This window comes from Hemibagrus wyckioides, linkage group LG29 (assembly GCF_019097595.1).
Source record: "Hemibagrus wyckioides isolate EC202008001 linkage group LG29, SWU_Hwy_1.0, whole genome shotgun sequence".
In the NCBI taxonomy this organism is placed as follows: Eukaryota; Metazoa; Chordata; class Actinopteri; order Siluriformes; family Bagridae; genus Hemibagrus; species Hemibagrus wyckioides.
This window is the reverse complement of record NC_080738.1, coordinates 2,315,953-2,337,336: the sequence shown is the minus strand read 5'-3', so window position 1 is coordinate 2,337,336 and position 21,384 is coordinate 2,315,953. Positions and strand designations below refer to the sequence as shown.

General features: G+C 41.9%; 2 protein-coding genes across 4 annotated transcripts in view; both read right to left on the bottom strand.

The window, feature by feature from the left end:
* LOC131349274 (zeta-sarcoglycan) overlaps window positions 1–21,384 on the bottom strand; it is a 165,970-nt gene that overhangs the window by 131,629 nt on the left and 12,957 nt on the right. The gene's annotated exons all lie outside the window — the stretch shown is intronic.
* Window positions 9,388–10,755, bottom strand: LOC131349273 (sericin-2-like). Its single transcript, XM_058384823.1, has one exon. It carries the CDS (start codon window positions 10,628–10,630, stop codon window positions 9,494–9,496), a length of 1,137 nt encoding a protein of 378 aa, XP_058240806.1. The 5' UTR covers window positions 10,631–10,755; the 3' UTR covers window positions 9,388–9,493.

Below are 21,384 nucleotides of genomic sequence, written 5' to 3'. Positions count from 1 at the left end.
CATCGGAATGAGAGTGGAGAGAAAAAACGAATCAAAAATGCGAAGGCAAGAAAATCTCTCCATCAGAGGAGTGACGACAATGTAGAAGAGAAAGAGGAAGAGAAAAAGATTTGACAGTTAAAGAAAGGAGAGACCAGAAATGCTTGTGTGTGTGTGGGGGGGGTAGATTGTTTAATATAACGATAGTGTGTTTACTATCTACAACTATTAAGATCCTGCTACCATCCTCACTGGGCCCCATGCGATATTTGTGTATCGTCCAAACCGCTCCACAGATGATGCCATCTCTACGACCCTCCATCTTGCCCTCACCCACCAGGACAATAAGGACTCATACATACAAATGCTGTTCATAGACTCCAGTTCAGCATTCAACACAATCATCCCTCAGCAGCTGATTAAGAAGCTGAGCCTCCTGGGCCTGAACACCTCTCTCTGCAACTGGATCCTGGATTTCCTGACTGGGAGACCTCGGTCAGTCCGGATCGGGAACAGTATCTCCAGCACCACCACACTGAACACTGGAGCTCCTCAGGGCTGTGTGCTCAGTCCACTGCTGGTCACTCTGCTGACTCACGACTGAGTTCGCAGATGACACGACTGTGGTGGGTCTCATCAACAAGAACACACACACACACACCTGTGTGAACTCAAAGGAATATCCACATGGACAGCAGGACCTTCCCAGCAGAACACTGCCCGAAGTATGACACTGCCTCCACCGCCTCGCTTTCTTCCCATAGTGCATCCTGCTGCCATGTGTTCCCCAGGTAAGAGACGCACACGCTCCTGGCCATCCACGTGATGTAAAAGAAAATGCGATTCATCAGACCAGGCCACCTTCTTCCATTGCTCTGTGGTCCAGTTCTGATGCCTATTGTTGGTGCTTTCAGCAGTGCACAGGGGTCAGCATGGGCACCCTGACCAGTCTGCGGCTATGCAGCCCCATACGCAACAAACTGTCCTGCACTGTGTATTCAGACCCCTTTCTATCAGAACCAGCATTAACCTCTTCAGCAATTCTTCCTCAGCAACCCTGTCTCCGGTTCACCACTGTTCCTTCCTTGGACCACTTTTGATAGATACTGACCACTGCAGACCGGGAACAACACACAAGAGCTGCAGTTTTGAAGATGTTCTGATCCAGTGGTCTAGCCATCACAATTTGGTCCTTTTGGTCAAATTGGCTCAAACCCTGTGTGTGTGTGTGTGTAACACTAGAGTGTGTGTGTGTGTGTGTAACACTAGAGTGTGTGTGTGTGTGTGTGTAACACTAGAGTGTGTGTGTGTGTGTGTAACACTAGAGTGTGTGTGTGTGTGTGTAACACTAGAGTGTGTGTGTGTGTGTGTTTACAATAACACTAGTTGGTATGTTGCCATTTACTATAATAAGTGCACACACACACACAAACACAGGATTGAGGGAAGCCCTTAAAGACTGAATCATGGGGAAAGAAGTGGTACAGGGTGAAGCTTATCATTACTGAGTGTTCACACACACACACACACACACACACACACATCCATAAATTGTCATACACTCCTCTTCACATAAACTAGCATTGGGAAATCTAATCTACTATATGGCGATGCAATCTACTTCACCTCATCTACCACACTGCTTCACACACACACACACACACACACACACACACCTTATATTGCCCCTGAAAGGTAATATACCCCTCTGCATTTCCATATGCTGCTCATAAACACACATGAGTCCAGTCAGCTCAGTAATACCCATTATAGCTATCTGACACACACACACACACACACACACAAATACAAGTTACCTTATAAAATACCCATATTTACTCTGTTTACTGTTCTACCTGCTACACAAAAATTTAGACCTGATCTGTAACGATATTCTCTCTCTCTCTCTTCATCCTTCTTTCTCTCTCTTTCTTTCTCTCTCTCTCCCTCTCTCTCTCTTCATCCTTCTTTCTCTCTCTTTCTTTCTCTCTCTCTCTCTCTCTCTCTCTTCATCCTTCTTTCTCTCTCTTTCTTTCTCTCTCTCTCTCTCTCTCTCTCTTCATCCTTCTTTCTCTCTCTTTCTTTCTATCTCTCTCTCTCTCTCTCTGAAACACACACAATCTCTCTCTCCCTCTCTCTCTTTCTCTCTTTCTCTCATCATCACATGTTTATTAATAAATCTGATCTCTGACACTTAATTTTTTTTAAATAATAATTATTTTTTGAAATCCTGTCTGATTTCCTCCCCTTTTCTTGGCCCGGTTGTGTTTAATGACGTGTGCCGCGGTCACACCGCCGCGGTCACGTCTCCTGCTCGTCTCTGATTGGACGTTAAGAGGAAGCATGTAATGGAGATCTAAGCTACGACACGCCTGCTGTTTCTGTGGGATTTTATCAGTGAGAATGTGATAATTATCGCACTCTTCGTCGCTCAGCCTCATGTGAACCCAACAGAACTTAGCGCACCGATCAGCAGCCGCATGTGAACCCAACAGAACTTAGCGCACCGATCAGCAGCCGCATGTGAACCCAACAGAACTTAGCGCACCGATCGGCAGCCACGTGACACATGTACAGTTTTTATTTTTACTGAAGAAGTGTAAGAATGAAATCAGCTGCTTCACCACACCAGGGCTGGACACCATGCACTTTATTTATTTATTTAATTAATTATTTATTTATTCATTTATATATTTTTTCAAATATTTAATTATCATATATTATAATATAATATTAAATCTACATGTAATCTACAGTTAAATCTATATTTATAAAAAATATTTTTTAGATTTTATTTTTACTTACTAAATATGAAAATTATCATTTTATGTTTGTATATTTATCTATTTCTATTAACATTTAACATTTTTTATTAACATATATATTTTATTTTTATATTTAATTTCAAAAAAATATAATTGATTGTAATAGTATATTATATTTTTATTCTTATTCTTCTTATTATTATTGATTACAATTATTTTAATATTATACTTCTTTCATTTAATTTTTTTTTATATTTTTAATCCATAATAACTATCCTAATTAATTCCTTATTTCATTTATTTATTTTATTTTATTTTATTTTATAGTTAAATGTCAGGAAGCATTATTTCAGTTTTTATATTTATTTTCCAAATAATATAATCAATAGTAATAGTAATATATATTATCCATATATATTACTTTTATTATCTCTATTTATTATCTTTATTTATCATCATTAATATTATTATTATTATTATTATTATTATTATTATTATTATTATTACAATTATTTTTGTTATACTTCTTTGATTTAAATTATATTTTAAATTGTTATAGTATTCCCAGTGAATTCCTAATTTAATTTTAATTTAATTTTATTTGATTTTAATTTATTTACTTGAATTTCAGGCAGCATTATTTCAGATTTCATATTTATTATTCAAAAAATATTATCACTTGTAATAGTAATATTCTTTTTTTAGTATCTTTCTTTATCAATGTTACTATTATTATTATTATTATTATTATTTATGTTTAATATTATTCTTCTTTTATTTAAATTTTATATTTTCTATCCTTAATAGTATTCCTAATTTCATTTTTTTATTTTATTTTAGTTTATTTACTTGTTTTAAATTTCTAGCAGCATTATTTTAGTTTACTTTAGTTTATTTTAGTTTTAGTTCTTTTTTATTATCATTTTTCATCATCATCATCATCATCATCATCATTATTATTATAATTATTTTTAATATTATACTTCTTTCATTTGAATTTTTTATATATTTTTATTGTTAATAGTATTCAAAGTGAATTCCTTATTTCATTTATTTACTTTTATTTTATTTTATTTACTTGTATTAAATTTCAGGCAGCATTATTTCAGTTTATTTTGATTTAGAAATAAACATATACAGAGATTTCCTCCTGAAGTCTTTACCCCAAATTTCTGGAGGTAATGAAAATATAATCCGTCTAAAATTTCTAAAATGTTTGAGTTATTAAATGTTTTTCATCTCCTCTGTGGTCACAGAATCTAATTAGAATTGTTCCCGCGGGCTGAGATGCTCCCGGATCTTGGCGAGCCGGTGGCGTGTCCGCTCCCGTCTCCGTGGCGATGTTTGATTGACAGTGAAATAGCAGTGCAGTGGTCTGTGATGGATGGCTACTACTCAGAGGATACAATCAGACAAGCGCAGTGTATATAATCAAGGCCAATTTGTTCCCTCTTCAGCTCGACTGGGATCAAAGAGGCAAAGAGGAAAAACACAAATGTCCCATAATGACAGTAATAGACAGCCGTTTTGTCTTTGTGGAGATAAACATGCTTTTTTACACACAAAAAACAGCTTTTAAATTTTTGGAAAACTAAAAGATTTACTTTAGATATTTGGGGTACTAAATGTTTAAGATTCCACTTAGTGAGAAATAAAGTCTGAGGTATAAAAGGTATATTAAGACATATTAAGGTTGAGGTTGTTGAGATTGAGGTAAAGGATAATTAGCTTAGATTTATGAGGTAAAGTTATTCAAGGTTGGGAAGAAGGTGATTGAGGATGAGGTTACAGTTAATGAGGGTTAGGTTAGGGTTAATGAGGATGAGGTGTGCGTCAGTGAGGTTGAGGTCAAAGGTAATGAGGTTGAGGCTTGGGTTAATGAGGATGCCATTCAGATTAATGAGGTTGAGATTAATGGTAGTGAGGTTAGCCTAAATGAGGATGAGGTAAGAGTTGTTGAGGTTGAGGTTTGGGTTAATGAGAATGAGGTTATGGTCAATGAGGTTGAGGAAATAAAAATTAGTTTGTTTCACTGTGGTTGGGATCAGGGTTGATGAGGTTGAAGGTTAATGAGGTTGAGGGTTAATGAGGTTGAGGGTTAATGAGGTTGAGGGTTCGGATATGAAAGTCAGAGTTGGGCTGAAATAAATAACTGGGGTTGTTAAAGTTGGGTTTGCGTTAATGAGGATGAGGATAAGATTAATAAGGATGATGTTAGAGATATTGAGGATAAGTGTGTGTGTGTGTGTCACTGGTAAATATTTCATGTCTGCAGAAGTTCTGCTACTTTCATGATGTTTTGTGATGGAAACGACGCAGAAGCTCAAGAGATTCAGATTTACTAATGAAACATGTCATTCTTTGCTGGTGAGAATGCAGTGTGTGTGTGTGTGTGTGTGTGTGTGTTCCTGTTACAGAATCCATGAGGACATCATTTTAACATCACTACATGATGTTGACATTATTTCAAGTAAATGCAAATCTCCTTCTCTTTTTATCTCTCTCTCTGTTTCTCTCTCTCTCTCTCCGTTTCTTTCTCTCTCTCTCTCTCTCTCTCTCTCTCCGTTTCTTTCTCTCTCTCTCTGTTTCTCTCTTTCTCTATCTCTCTGTGCACCCTCCTCTCATTCTTCGTCATCGTCTTCCTCGCAGGAAGGATAATAACGCTGGCAGATCGCAGCACTAAGAGCAAGATGAAAGAGTTGAGATCAAACAGGAATCACAGCGGAACGAGAAAGGAAGGACAGGGAAAGAAAAAAAAAAGAGAAACTGTAATCTTCCTTCTTTCTCACACAACTTCTCCAGCGCTGAGCTAACGAGGCGGAGTGGAGACGCTGAACGTGTCCTGGTTAAATCCGCCGCACTCGGCTGCCAGAGCTGCTTAAAAGCACCTTCCTGTTCCAACACGCTAGGACACGGGTCCATCAGTCACGGCTGAGGTGTGAGGTGTTTTTACTGACAAGTGAATCAGGCAAAAAAAAAAAAAAAACACAACAATGTGACAACGGCTCCATTCAATTTCCACTCGCTTCATTTCCTCCAGTCCACCTGCAACCCCCTGATTTTATTTCCGTCCGGTTTCGGCCATGCTGCCGTTCTTCTCCTTCCTCCTCTGAGAAATTTAGCGAATTCAAGGATGTTTGTCACCAAATCAGCGTCCGTCTGATCGTTTTATATTCCTGCAGCTGCAGCTGTCATCTTCTGCTGGAAAGAAAAGATGTCTCTCTGCTTCCTCTTCTAGATTTTGTTGTAAACTAAAATAATTCAATTCAATTTATCTGTATAGCGCCTTTTACAATGGACATTGTCTCAAAGCACCTCTTTGATTGATATCCATCCATCCATCCATCAATCCATCCATCCATCCTTCCATCCATCCATCCATCCATCCATCCATCTTCTGTATCATTGATCCTACACTGGGGAACCATCTATCAATCCATCCATCCAACCATCCATCCAACCAGCCATCCATCCATCCATCCATCCATCCATCCATCCAACCAACCAACCATCCATCCATCTTCTGTACCATTGATCCTACACTGGGGAACCATCTATCAATCCATCCATCCATCCAACCATCCATCCAACCAGCCATCCATCCATCCAACCAACCAACCAACCAACCATCCATCCATCTTCTGTACCATTGATCCTACACTGGGGAACCATCTATCAATCCATCCATCCAACCATCCATCCAACCAGCCATCCATCCATCCATCCATCCATCCAACCAACCAACCATCCATCCATCTTCTGTACCATTGATCCTACACTGGGGAACCATCTATCAATCCATCCATCCAACCATCCATCCAACCAACCAACCAACCATCCATCCATCTTCTGTACCATTGATCCTACACTCATGAACCTGGAGTCTATCCCAGGGGTCATAGGGACATTTTGATGCTTTAATAGTCAGTACCTTGTGGTATATTGTTGGTTGTTGCTTTGGACATAGTGTCTCACAGCAGCTTTACACAAGCTGACCAATGTAACGTGACGGTGTGAAAGTCCCCAAGTGGCTCTGTCCATGGCTGTCTCCTGGTCACAGGCTGTCTCCTGGTCACAGATCCATCATCCACAGCATCAGTGAGTACCACCAAGTCACCAGACTCTGACCTGGGGTAGTGCCAGAGGTCACACTAAAATCTCTTCTCTACTCCAGTGCCATGTTCTAAAGCCACCATGATCGTCTACGTAGAAAACCAGAGAGAACCTCGTCTGGTCTCACTGCTGTCCAGTGACCAGACATGGTAGAAAGCATCGGGTTAATGAGAGTCTGGAGGATTCACCTGGCTGACCAATCAGAAGAGAGCTTACGTTTACCTTCTCACCATTTTTATCATGAAACCTGAGCTTCATTCAGCAATACTTTTTTGTTGTTAGCAATTCTCTGTAAAATTTTATTATATATTCACTTCAGTAACTTGTAGTTAGATTTTTTTTTCATTTATATAAACTCATTTAAAATACAAATATTTCACTGTTTTAATATATTTTTTTAATAATCAGATTACCAGAAAATGAAATATTTTTGCGCCACAATGAAATTCTTAAACTGAAATTTATTAAACTAAATTCTGACTCACTTTTGATCAAAAAGTTTCACAAAAATTCACTTATTTTTGTTAAAATTCCATTCTAAATTTGTTCTTAAGAATTGTTTTTATTTATTTTATTTTATTTATTTCATTGTTTTTTAATGTGATTAATTTGATTCAATTGAAACTTGTATTTCACATTTGTAAAAAAATTTTAAAAATAAAAAAGAATTGAAATTCAGTTTTCATTTAAATCCTACTGCTAGAAAAAAAAATTGGCAAAATGACACCATTCGTTAACAAAAATGAATGAATGAATTAATTGATTAATTTTTTTTTTTTTTTTTAAAGCTGCTATTAAAAACGTTTCTTTTTGTTTGTTTTTTCTTGGACATTTGTTAATTATACAAATTCTTATTTATAACTCGTGACTCATTTAGCTCTAGTTTCCTCTAAGCTCATAAATAGATGTAAATAAATCAGTAACCTGTTCTGTTTCATTCTTAAACACAGTAAACGATCACAGTGTGTTATAAGCAGTCGTAACTCCGTGGTGATGAAGGTGACGTTAACGTCGCAGTGACCGGATGCTCTTATTATCTCCTGCACTGGTGCAACAAGGATGAGGGAGTGAGAAGAGAGATGGAGAGAGAGAAAGGGAAAAAGATAGAGATAGAAATAGAGAAAAGGGGGAGAGGGAAGAGAGAGAGAGACAGAGAGAGAGAAATAGAGAAAGGGGGAGAGGGAAGAGAGAGAGTGAAAAAGAGAGAGAGAGAGAGAGAGAGAGAGAGAGAGAGAGAGAGAAATAGAGACAGAGTGTGTGTCAGAGGTTTATCTCCTGCACTGGTGCGACAAGGATGAGGGAGTGAGAAGAAACAACAGAGAAGGATCAGAGAGAGAGAGAGAGAGAGAGAGAGAGATATCAGAGCATGTGAAGTGTAATTAACAGCTCAGGAGCTTTCAAGAGGCCAGATGGTTTTCATGGCCACATACACACCCACAATTACACACACACACACACACACACCCACAATTACACACACACACCTGGCTGCTATGATTCTATGATAACACGTTTCAAATGCACTTCCACGCATCAACATACAGCAGCGTCATGTCACAAACAGCTGAAGGTCAAATACGTCCATCTTTAATTAACACTTAAGACAGGATTTGTCACATTTCACTCGTTATAAACCTCTTCACTTCTCATCATCATCCTCACCGCAAGCCTGGTCCAGATTATACCTGCTATAATATCCTGCCCTTTAATCAGAAATAAAGAGTCTGTATCCTGAAGCTCTGCTGCAAGACTAATGGTGTTTAGATTTATACCTGAAGTGGGCGTGGCCTAAAGCAAAGGTAAGGAAATTTCCGAATACTGAATTCTGTTACATCCCTCGAGGAATCCAGGAGGAAACGGTAAAAAGACAAAGACAAGGGATTGGACTCACCAGGCATTAAAATCCCAAAAAATATTCCGTAAATATTCCATCATATGGAAAAATTTGAGTTTCCGTCAGGCCAAGATTCCAAGATTTCAATCAGCAAATTTCATCTCAGGCATTAATACAGATAAAAAAGCTGTGAAACACACACACACACACACACACCAAATTCATCATATTCATGGACCCATAAGCTTACTCCCGAGACACATCGACAGAGAATGATACAGGAAGTGAGAGAGAGAGAGAGAGAGAGAGAGAGAGAGAGAGACGGGCAGAGGGCTTATTTCATTAGCTGAGCTTGTCTTATGCTAATGTGGGCCATAATTGGCTGCTAAGTGAGTGTGAGCGTCTTTCATTTCAACCACACACACACACACACACATTCTAATTACTAACTCCCTATTTTTTCTGGCCGGACCACACTGCCAAAGTTAATGAAAATCCCTCGCTTTCACTTCTCCGCCCGGGATCAACACGAGAAAGCGGGGGAGAGAGAGAGAGAGAGAAGTGAGTCAGAAAGAGAGAGATAGTAAGGATAGAGTGAGGTTTTTAAAAAAAGTGACTCAATTCCTCCTACCTCTTCAATCTCAGTACAACACACACACACACACACACACACACACACCTGCTCAGTAAGCCAGCTGGAGTGTCAGAGCACACTGGCTTATTAGAGGTTTGTTCTTTACTTGTGAGATTGTTGGTTGTTGTTGTTTTGTTAGCGACTTCTTGTTTGTTAATGCCTTAATGATCAGTACCTTGTGGGTACATTGTTGGTTGTTGTTCTGGACAGAGTGTTGTTGGTTGTTGTTCTGGACAGACTGCTGTTGGTCGTTGTTCTGGACAGACTGCTGTTGGTCGTTGTTCTGGACAGACTGCTGTTGGTCGTTGTTCTGGACAGACTGCTGTTGGTCGTTGTTCTGGACAGAGTGGTGTTGGTCGTTCTTCTGGACAGAGTGGTGTTGGTCGTTCTTCTGGACAGAGTGTTGTTGGTCGTTGCTCTGGACAGAGTGTTTTTGCTTGTTCTTCTGGACAGAGTGCTGTTGGTCGTTGTTCTGGACAGAGTGTTGTTGCTCGTTCTTCTGGACAGAGTGCTGTTGGTCGTTGCTCTGGACAGAGTGCTGTTGGTCGTTCTTCTGGACAGAGTGCTGTTGATCGTTCTTCTGGACAGAGTGCTGTTGGTCGTTGCTCTGGACAGAGTGCTGTTGGTCGTTCTTCTGGACAGAGTGCTGTTGATCGTTCTTCTGGACAGAGTGCTGTTGATCGTTCTTCTGGACAGAGTGCTGTTGCTCGTTCTTCTGGACAGAGTGCTGTTGGTCGTTGTTCTGGACAGAGTGTTGTTGGTCGTTCTTCTGGACAGAGTGTTGTTGCTCGTTGCTCTGGACAGAGTGCTGTTGCTCGTTCTTCTGGACAGAGTGCTGTTGGTCGTTGCTCTGGACAGAGTGCTGTTGGTCGTTCTTCTGGACAGAGTGCTGTTGGTCGTTCTTCTGGACAGAGTGCTGTTGATCGTTCTTCTGGACAGAGTGCTGTTGGTCGTTCTTCTGGACAGAGTGCTGTTGGTCATTGCTCTGGACAGAGTGTTGTTGCTCATTGCTCTGGACAGAGTGTTGTTGCTCGTTGCTCTGGACAGAGTGCTGTTGCTCGTTGCTCTGGACAGAGTGCTGTTGCTCGTTGCTCTGGACAGAGTGCTGTTGGTCGTTCTTCTGGACAGAGTGCTGTTGGTCATTGCTCTGGACAGAGTGCTGTTGGTCGTTGCTCTGGACAGAGTGTTGTTGGTCGTTGCTCTGGACAGAGTGTTGTTGGTCGTTCTTCTGGACAGAGTGGTGTTGGTCGTTGTTCTGGACAGAGTGGTGTTGGTCGTTGTTCTGGACAGAGTGTTGTTGGTCATTGTTCTGGACAGAGTGGTGTTGGTTGTTGCTCTGGACAGAGTGTTGTTGGTTGTTGTTCTGGACAGAGTGGTGTTGGTTGTTGCTCTGGACAGAGTGTTGTTGGTTGTTGTTCTGGACAGAGTGTTGTTGGTTGTTCTTCTGGACAGAGTGCTGTTGGTCGTTGCTCTGGACAGAGTGCTGTTGGTCGTTGCTCTGGACAGAGTGCTGTTGGTCGTTGCTCTGGACAGAGTGCTGTTGGTCGTTGCTCTGGACAGAGTATTGTTGCTCGTTCTTCTGGACAGAGTGTTGTTGCTCGTTGCTCTGGACAGAGTGTTGTTGCTCGTTCTTCTGGACAGAGTGCTGTTGATCGTTCTTCTGGACAGAGTGCTGTTGCTCGTTGCTCTGGACAGAGTGCTGTTGCTCGTTGCTCTGGACAGAGTGTTGTTGCTCGTTGCTCTGGACAGAGTGCTGTTGCTCGTTGCTCTGGACAGAGTGCTGTTGCTCGTTGCTCTGGACAGAGTGTTGTTGGTTGGTGCTCTGGACAGAGTGCTGTTGATTGTTGCTCTGGACAGAGTGCTGTTGCTCGTTGCTCTGGACAGAGTGTTGTTGCTCGTTGCTCAGAGTGCTGTTGCTCGTTGCTCTGGACAGACTGCTGTTGGTCGTTGTTCTGGACAGAGTGTTGTTGGTCGTTGTTCTGGAGAGAGTGTTGTTGGTTGTTGTTCTGGACAGAGTGTTGTTGGTTGGTGCTCTGGACAGAGTGTTGTTGGTTGGTGCTCTGGACAGAGTGCTGTTGATTGTTGCTCTGGACAGAGTGTTGTTGGTTGTTGCTCTGGACAGAGTGTTGTTGATTGTTGCTCTGGACAGAGTGTTGTTGATTGTTGCTCTGGACAGAGTGTTGTTGGTTGGTGCTCTGGACAGAGTGTTGTTGATTGTTGCTCTGGACAGAGTGTTGTTGATTGTTGCTCTGGACAGAGTGTTGTTGGTTGGTGCTCTGGACAGAGTGCTGTTGATTGTTGCTCTGGACAGAGTGTTGTTGATTGTTGCTCTGGACAGAGTGTTGTTGGTTGTTGCTCTTCATGTTAACTGAGGGTTGTTGCCTTGTTGTTGTTCCAGAGATTGTTGTCATACTTCTTGGTGTCCCATGTGGTGCTTTTTATTGTTATTGCCTGGTAGCTGACCTGTTCAGTGAAATATGTTTGATTGTGTTCTTGTTGCCTTGTGGGTACCCTTGATTTTTCTGATTAGTGATCGGTAGGTTGTTATTATTTGTTGGTTTCTTGGTGACCTGCTTGTTGCCTTTTGGTTGCTGCCTGTTAATTGGTTGTTTGGAACATCATTGTTCTTCTTTGCTTATTGATTCTTTTGTATTGTGTTCCTTGTAGATTAGTCCTTTGTAGTTCCTTAATTTTCAGAACTTTGTTGTTTTTTTAGTTGATGATTTTCCTGCTGTCATTCTGTTTGGTTGATGATCTTTTTGCTCCACTTTGCTGTTGTTTTAATGGTTTGTTGGTACGTTGTGGTTCAGTGTTTGATTCTTTCATTTGTTTGTTGACTGGAGCATGTGTGCTTAGGCTCTTGTTGATGCCTTGATGAATCCTGCTTAGAAGGTCAGTCTTTTCTTGGTTCTTGCTTTGCTAGGTGCATCATGGCCACTTATTATATATAAGCAATTCAGCACACAGCAGTGTATGGAGTCCTTTGAGCACTCAGTGGGAGTATGAAAAGGAAACTCTTGGGGCATGAAACAATTGGAGCAAACAACATGAGAAAGGGGCATGCACTGTTCCGCTCTGACCGAGTAAATTAAGGGGCAATGAGGGGGATAAATCTATAAAAAGCCTCAACAGAGCTAATTGGATTTTACCTCCTCCATTTTGGCAAAAGTCACATGACAGTTATCCCCTTGTTATCTCTTTCCTGTCTGCCTGTAATTTGACCTTGAACATAAATGTGTTATTCTGAAGCCTGCAGTAAACCGAGCAGCTCTTTATACCAAGCTGTATTCAAGCCGGATTTTAGCTTTGGAAAAGGAAAAAAATCAATTAAAAGATAATCGGTTTGAATTCAGTGCATACGAGTCAGCGATGTACGCAAGCATTAATAGATCTGACAAGTAAAATCAAATAAACCTTACAAATCTAGGCATTAGCAAGGCTTCCACAGTGTTAATGTTTGTAACCTGTAACGCAATAAAGCAATTTTTCACAAAAGTAATCATCTGTGATTTGTTGGGATCGTGCCGTACTGAAGATGAAGATGTTTCCATAGAGAATAATATTGCACCACCCACACAAACACACAGTGCTTAAAAGAGGGGGGAAATAAAAGGCAGGTGTTTCAAGTGTGTGTGTGTGTGTGTGTGTGTGTGTGTGTGTGTGTGTATATGATCTAGCAGGTAAGTGAACATTCTCAAAGGACAGAAGCTACAGTTTCTCTCTATTGATTTTTGGTCCAGAAGGCTTTGTATCATACGTCTGCTGCAAAGACAATGAATCAGCCAATCTGTGTGTGTGTGTGTGTGTGTGTACTGATGTGTTAAGAGCACAAATAATACAAGATGACAGAGAGGCAGGTTCTAAGGCATGATGTAACCCTGCATTTAGAAAATAGCTAGATAAATAAATAATATTCTTTCCTCCAGCCAGCCAATCAGATGCTGTCTGACTCTGAGGGAACCAATCAGGCACTAAGGAGGAGCCTGGCGCATTTGCATAATCACACATGTTTTGTTTAATTGGTGAAGAGGCAGATGCTCTCAAACGGAGACCCGTGATAGGCTTTGGGGTCAGGTGGGAATTTGATTATCCAGAATGCATCTTGGTCTTGGACTGGTACACACACACTCTCACACACACACACACAAATGATAGAGAAAGAAAGAGAGATGGAAAATTCTAGAGACAGAGGCGTGGCCTCAGTGTCTGTCAGTTTCATGAAGGGGTGTGGCCTGTCAATTTTCGGATGTGTGTGTGCAATATGTGTGTGTTCTGTTTGCTTTTATTTAAAATGCTTACGGTTTTATGAAGCACAAAGCTGTTAAACGAGAGTAAAGCTGCGTGTGTGTGTGTGTGTTAGGTTTATTGTGTTGGACATAATGATATCCATGAGAGTACGCTCACAGCACACACACACACACACAAGGTCATTCAAGACAATGATTTTATCAGTAAACATGATGAATTCTCAGAACATTAATAAGCATTCAGACGCAGATCTTCATCATATGCTTCAGCTATAGAACAATTTTCTGCTCCATTTTCTTCGACACTTTTCACATGGATGATAAAATCGGATTAATAAACCGACGACGGAGTGGAAACCTGTATCAGAGGAATGCTACGCTGCGGCGGGTGTTTACTGTGTTCAGCTGAAAATTCCATAAATCTTCCTGTTTTGGTTGGTGATCAGTGTATGCAATCATGGACAGAATCTACACACACACACACACACACACACCTCAGGTAAAGGTTGATGTTTCGGAAAATCTTGTGTCCACTGCTACTGTTCGTTTTATTTTACTTTGCAAAGTCTATGTGAAAGCTAGCGGCTAAATCTCTAGCCTCATCTCTTAGCTACCGTCTGCTTGTGCTCTCGTTTCCTAGCAGCAGCCTTCAGTCACGTGACTTTAATGCCAAAAAACGTAAGTGTCGCTTCCTTAATTCCCGCCTTACTCGTTTCCCCAATCCTGTAGTTCCATAAATTCCACGTTTTATGAATTTTCTTAATTCTGGTATTCCAAGCTGAACATCTGAATCTGGTTGTTTTGAGCTCCAGAAAAGTCTAGTTGTTATCTCTGAGCTTCTTGGGTTCATCAGATTCTTCAGTTCTCTATGAACTTGTTCCTCAGATCATTATCTCCTGAGTTCATCAAGTTCTTATCCTTATCAGAGTTTCTTTCCTTTAGTCTCTGGATTTTAGTTCCTTAATCGCTAAGGAACCTTTTAGTCCTTAAATCTTCGGTTCATATGTTTCTCAGTCATTCCTCAGGTTCCTGAGATCCTGGGTTAGTTCAGAGTTCCTTTGTTACTAAAATAGTAGTTTCTGGAAATACAAAACATTTAAGTTCCTTAATCCTAGTCCCCAGGGTCCTAAAATGCCTGGGTTTCTTAACTTGGATCCATTGTATCTTTGTGTTTTCAAGTTTCTAAGTGTCCTAATTCCTTACTTCCTTACTGAATTCCTTACTTCCTGAATTATGTAGTTCATCATTTCTCCAATTAATCTTCCTAGGGTTAATTAAGTCCAGAGTTCCTCATGTTCTACAGTATAGGAATACAGCAACAGAGTCAGAGAGATGGGGGGGCATCAAGGTGAAAAAAGGTGAAGTAAAGAAACAGATTTAAAATAAAAAAATAGTTCAATAAGGGGGGGAGGGAGAGGTGAGGGGGAGAGAGAGAGAGAGAGAGGTGAGGGAGAGAGAGATCCTATTATTATTATTATTATTATTATTATATGTTTTTTTTCTCTCCATGAAGGCGGGGCTGTTCTGTTAGCAGTGAGGCAGACTCACCTCACCCTCTGCCTCATAATCACACACTCCTAACGCTGCACTTTCCCCACGCTCAGATCAGAAAAACGTTGGCTGCAATATTGGAAAATTGAAAAATATCTCCAGATGACTCCACGCCGGCATGACCCTGGGGAGCGGAGAGCGGAGAGCTTCAGAATGACGTCAGGAGACTGATGGAGGCGTTTCGGCTCGACTCCTAACGCGCCGCTAACAAACGCTTCCTCTCTGCTGCCTGAAATTCATTGGACGTTATTACTATAGACTTCAGGAAGAGAAATTACCCAGAAGGCACTTGTCCAAGTGTGTTTACTAGCCAGGTGCTGATTAGCAAAGCTGCTAATCAAAAATCCATCCAAAAAACACCTTCTGGATCTTCTGAAGAAGTCTTCAGTCTGAGCTCCTGACTTCGTTTCCTAGTTTCCTGTTTTGCTTCATCACTTCCTGAAATCCATTAGCTCCTGATTTCCTGTTCAGGGGACATGGTCCAGGTGCTAATTTAGCTCATCAAGCTCATTTTGCTAGCTCGTTAACATCAGATTGATTAGTAAAGTTGCTCATTTTCAAACAATTAAGGAAGCTCGATAAATTCTTCTGGCGTTCAGTCACATTAGCATTGCAGTTCATTTGAACGCCGTGTGTGGGACGACTTCCTGTCACTAGCTTCTGGATTAGCTTGTTTTTCCTCGCAGTGTGCTAGTGTGTACTTTAGTTCGCTTAGCTTGTTTAACTGCTTCACATTAAGTGTTTACGCTAGCTGCTCATCAACAACGCACAGCATCACTGTTAGCTGCTAATAGCTAAATGTCGAGAAATAATGAATGGCATAAAATGAGCTAGCTGTACAAAATACAACAACTCCGCTCCAGCGCTTTACAAACCACTCTCAGAGAACCAGGTTTAAAGATGAAAAGGAGCTGGGGGTTTTCAGGCAGATTCTCTTCGTTATTCATTTATTTTTAATTTTTAGCTTAATGTGTCAGTGTTAATATACAAGGTCGTCTGAGGGAGAGAAAAGATCCTCAGGAGGAAAGTCTGAGAGGAGAAAAGACAACCATGGATCACTGTAGAGAGAGAGAGAGAGAGAGAGAGAGAGGGAGAGAGAGAGAGAGGGAGAGAGAGAGAGAGAGAGAGAGAGGGGGAGAAGGGGGGGAAGGGAAAGAGAGGGAGGGAGGGGGAGAGGGGGGGAGAGAGGGGGGGGGAGGGGGGGAGGGGGGGGGGGGAGGAGGAGGGAGGGGGGGGAGAGAGGGGGGGAGAGAGGGGGGGAGAGAGAGGGGGAGAGGGGGGGAGAGAGAGAGAGAGGGAGGGAGAGAGAGAGAGAGAGAGAGAGAGAGAGAGAGAGAGAGAGAGAGAGAGAGATGGGCCCTTTATTCTGTTAGCTTTTATTCTCCACACACACACACACTGAGTTAAGTCAGTGAGATGGAGCTCTATTTCCCTCTGAAAGTCTGGTGTTAAGTATTAAATAATCATCTCTTTTTCCGAACACAAACCAGCCTCAGAGAGCAGCGCTGCAGAGGGAGGAAAAAGCCTTCACAGGAAGAAGAGCTTCTGAACGAACCAGCAGAAAATTCCCAAAACACACACACCAGTAACGTCCCAACTGTGTGTGTGTGTGTGTGTGTGTGTACAGCGTTACCTTTCACACTAACAGTCAGGAGGACTCCGCCCACTTATAAACAAGCCCACACTACTGTTCATTTCAGCTCATTACACACACACACACAAACACACACTATCTGTCTCACACACATACACACAAACACACACTATCTGTCTCACACACACATGGACACACACTCTGTCACACACACACAAACACACACACACTCTCACACACACATACACACAAACACTCTCTCTCTTACACACATATATACAAACACACACACACACTCACACACTACTGTTCATATAATGAACAATCTGAAGGTGTTAATGTTTTAGTTCTGCTCATGGTGTATGGTTGGGGTATAAAGGGGCGGAGCTTCCAGTGTGTCATTTGTCCATCACTCCATGCTCCTGGGTCTGTTTCTAATGGATTGTGTCGTGTTAGCTGACGTGTTTAAAGTGCGCTAGCAGCACTGACCAGTGTAAACATGGTACCAAACACATCCTGGGATTCCAACCCACAACCTCCTGCTTGGTATATTTCATACCTGGGACAGATTCAGCCTCGCCTGTGCTATAGTGAAATGACCTTGAATTGACCTCTGAAGGTCAGAGGGACTCTTTCTGAACAACCCACATTGATGATGTTTCACTATTCAGACCCACGGGATTGTGGGTAATTAGTATTAGCATTAAAGCTGACATCATTGATCCAAAAAGCAAATGAGAGTTCGGGTTTAGGCTGACTGAGGGATTGGGAAAAGAGAGAGAGAGAGAGAGAGAGAGAGACAGACAGAGGGGGGAGAGACAGAGAGAGAAAAACAGAGAGAGAGAGAGACAGACAGAGGGGGGAGAGACAGAGAGAGAAAAACAGAGCGAGAGAGAGACAGACAGAGGGGGGAGAGACAGAGAGAGAAAAACAGAGAGAGAGAGAGACAGACAGAGGGGGGAGAGACAGAGAGAGAAAAACAGAGCGAGAGAGAGAGTTCACAGGCTACTGAAATCCTGCTGACGTAGAGTGTGTGATTTGTGTTAAATAAGAGGCTGTGTGTGTGTGTGTGTGTGTGTGTGTGTGTGTGTGTGTGTGTGTGTTAAATTAGACCTCGCATGACTCATATTTGTCACATCTCATATTAATGTTAGCCTCATTAATTATGCATTCATATGTTTTACACACACACACACACAGACACATGAAAAGTTCTTAACTGGTAATTGCTTTTTTCAAGTGGTTTCTGAGGACCTGGTTTACTCTGCTTATCCTGTTCAAGGCTTTTGTAATAAAAGCTGTCTAGCAGACACACACACATATTTTATTTATGATTTCTGGAATAGTTATGCCCCTCCTCTAACAAAATTAGTCACAGTGTTGCTGCGTCCTCACAAAGTAGTGTTCTGATGTTCCACTGGTTCTATTAGCATGGCTAGCACGGCTTTCAGGGCCGTGTTCATGTCCACTGTTTTTCCCTCGGCCAGTTTTTATTTTGTGGCTGACCACCAGGTAGAACTCTTTGTACAGTAACACCTAGCTATGTGTCTAACATAAACATCAACGAATTGTCCAAAACCCACACACAGGCTTGATGTAAACACAGTGCAGTGGCAGGAAGGATCGTTTACCACCAGACCCTTCCAGTGGTTCTACCTAAACCTGCTAAAGGAATGAAAAGATATCCCATGGACCAGGTTTTATTTTAGAGGTCCGAGGCTAATGTTCTAACAACTAAGACACCCTGAGCCCCAGGAAATACATCAAAATACAGAATTAGGACAGCATCCTGGCCCGGTTCAGCCAATTTGGGCAGCGCTCCAGACCCAGGTTTGAGTGGCAGATATCCCCAGGACTTGATCCCCCCACGATCCCACTTGATCCCTTTGCAGTGCAGCATAGAAAATGAAATATCTTTGTTTCATCCTCACTCCTCGGTCCTCATCTGGTAGATCCTCGATTCCTGAACATGACAAGATGTTCTCCTTATTTCTTTAATTGTACCTCCTGCTCATCACTCACTGGTTTGCTCAGAGGGAGGAGCTAAGGAGCAAAGAAAATGGGACGAGAAGTCGCAATTTCTAAAAGAAAAATGAGAAGCAGTCTTTGTCACATCCCACCCCGACTTCGTTTCTCAAAAGAAAATACAGCAATAAAAGAGAATCGATGAGGCATGCAGAGACAGAGCGAGAAAATCAAAGAGATAAAGAGACATAGAGAGAAAGAGTGACTGTTCTTATCTTAGAAAAAAAGCCACTTGTCTTCCTGTCACTGACAGACACGAGTGAGAAATCTGTTCTTTTCTTCCTTCGTTCATTCTTTTTTTTTCTAACACACCTCTCTCATGGTGCTCAGCAGGTGGGAGACGGTTGGCTGAGAAAACGAGGGTAAAAAAAGCGACAAGATGGGAAAGAGAGAGACAGAGAGTGAAAGAGAAAGTGGTAAGAGGTTTTAAACTGTACCATTTACTGGATAAAAAGTTACTTTTTCCAGATGCAATTTTGTAGTTACAGCCCTGACTGATCCCCAAAAAGGGCATAAAATGTGCGTGAGAGACTCGGTGAAGTGTTTTTCACTGATCACAGACATTATGGATCATCCAGCCTATAGGAAATGGCATTTTATCACTATTTTGCAAATAATTTTGTTCTCGAGTCACATCCTTTCCTCGCTTCCTCAGAGGGTGAAGCTGAGAACTGAGGCAAGGAATCGAGGACAAATGAGACGTGTTCATTGAAGTGGCACATCGAAGTATGAACATTTTGGGGAAAGATGGAGGCTTTTTTACGATCAAATCTTCCACATAGGGAACATCTGTGTATCTCTGATCTAGTAGCCTGCTATCACGTCGTTCCTGCAGTCCATAAAAATGTCTGGCTTTGATCAACATGCAGGTCACAGACTGAGGGACACAAGATTGAACTTGGGTTTGACAAATATCAATAAGGACAACAATAGGGACAGCAATGAAGATGCCAATGGGGACACCACTGAGGATGTAAATGGAGACAGCACTAAGGATACCAGTATGGATAGCAACAAGGACACAAAAAATGGCAGTGAGGATGCCAATGAGGACAGCAATGAGAATGCCAATGGGGACACTAATGAGGACTGCAATGAGGACACCACAGGGGACAGCAATGAGGATACTAATGAGATGCCAATGGGAACAGCAATGAGGATGTCAATAAAGACACAAATGGGGACAGAAATGAGGACATGAATGGGGACAGCAATGAGGATGCCAGTAGGCACAGAAATGAGGATGCCAACAGGGACAGCAATAAGGACACCAATGAATACACCTTTGAGAACAGCTATGAGGACACCACAGGGAATAGCAATGAGGACACCAATGAATACACCTTTGAGAACAGCAATGAGGACACCAATGGGGCCGGCAATGAGGACACCAATGAGGACACCACAGGGGATAGCAATGAGGACACCAATGAATACACCTTTGAGAACAGCAATGAGGACACCAATGGGGCCGGCAATGAGGACACCAATGAGGACACCACAGGGGATAGCAATGAGGACACCACAGGGGATAGCAATGAGGATGCCAATAAGGACACCAATGAGGGTAATGCACCCTATCAATGCTAAAACATTGACCTTAATTGCCATCTTTTGGCACACTGTTCATCACAGGCCATAAACATGCCTCCAGGGGACAGGACCTGTACTTGTTTTGCCCAGTGTCCATGTTAGGTTCTCCTCAAGATGAGGAAGTAATTACACACTTCCTCACAACAACAGGTGCAACATCAGATTCCTAAGAGAAGTTCACAGGAAGACACTCACTGTGGAGTTTTACAGGTGGCACTTCTGTCAAACTCTAATTAGCCATCTAGCATTATTCAGTATCATGGTCACATGAAGTCTTCCTAATTCATTTCTCATCTCCTCAACACCATGGACGTGACGGCTGGAGGGAAAGAACGGAGAGAAAGTTGACTGGTGTGTGTTGTACTTTAGCAGAGGAGGGGAATTAAAATCAACAACAACGAAAAAAAAAACCAAAAAGTAATAAGGCTAGAGGAGGATGAAGAAGACACCTGAGGCGGTGGATCAGACATATCATCAGATCAAACACAGACTTCAGACGCAATCGGAGCCGCAACAGAAAATTGAAATGAGGAAGAAGGAGGAGAAGAAGAAGAAGAAGAAGAAGAAGAAGAAGAAAAGAGACATCACACAGGTGGTGATATTCACATTGAGATGAGAGAGAGAGAGAGAGAGAGAGAAAGAGAGCGAGACAGAAAGAGAAAGCAAGACAGAGAGAACGAGAGAGAGAGAGAGAGAGAGAGAGAGAGAGAGAGAGAGAGAAAGAGAGCGAGACAGAAAGAGAAAGCGAGACAGAGAGAACGAGAGAGAGAGAGAGAGAGAGAGAGAGAGAGACTGAAGGTCAGTGGATAATCAGTCCATGGAGAAATGAATGGGAGAGAAGTTCCATTCCTGAGGTAACATTAGCATAATAGCGAGTCTCCACAGCGCTCACAGGAACTCACACACCATTAACTACATCATTCTGTTCAGATTGAAGTGCACCCTAAACAGACCGCAGTCCTCCTCCCTCGAACCCCAACACACGGCACAGGGTCCGATTCATCACACATAGAGTGTGTGTTTGTGTGTGTGTGTGTGTGTGTGTGTAT

Coding starts and splice junctions, on each gene's coding strand:
- LOC131349273 (XM_058384823.1), bottom strand. CDS start 10,630: ATGACCAACAACACTCTGTCCAGAACAACGACCAACACCACTCTGTCC.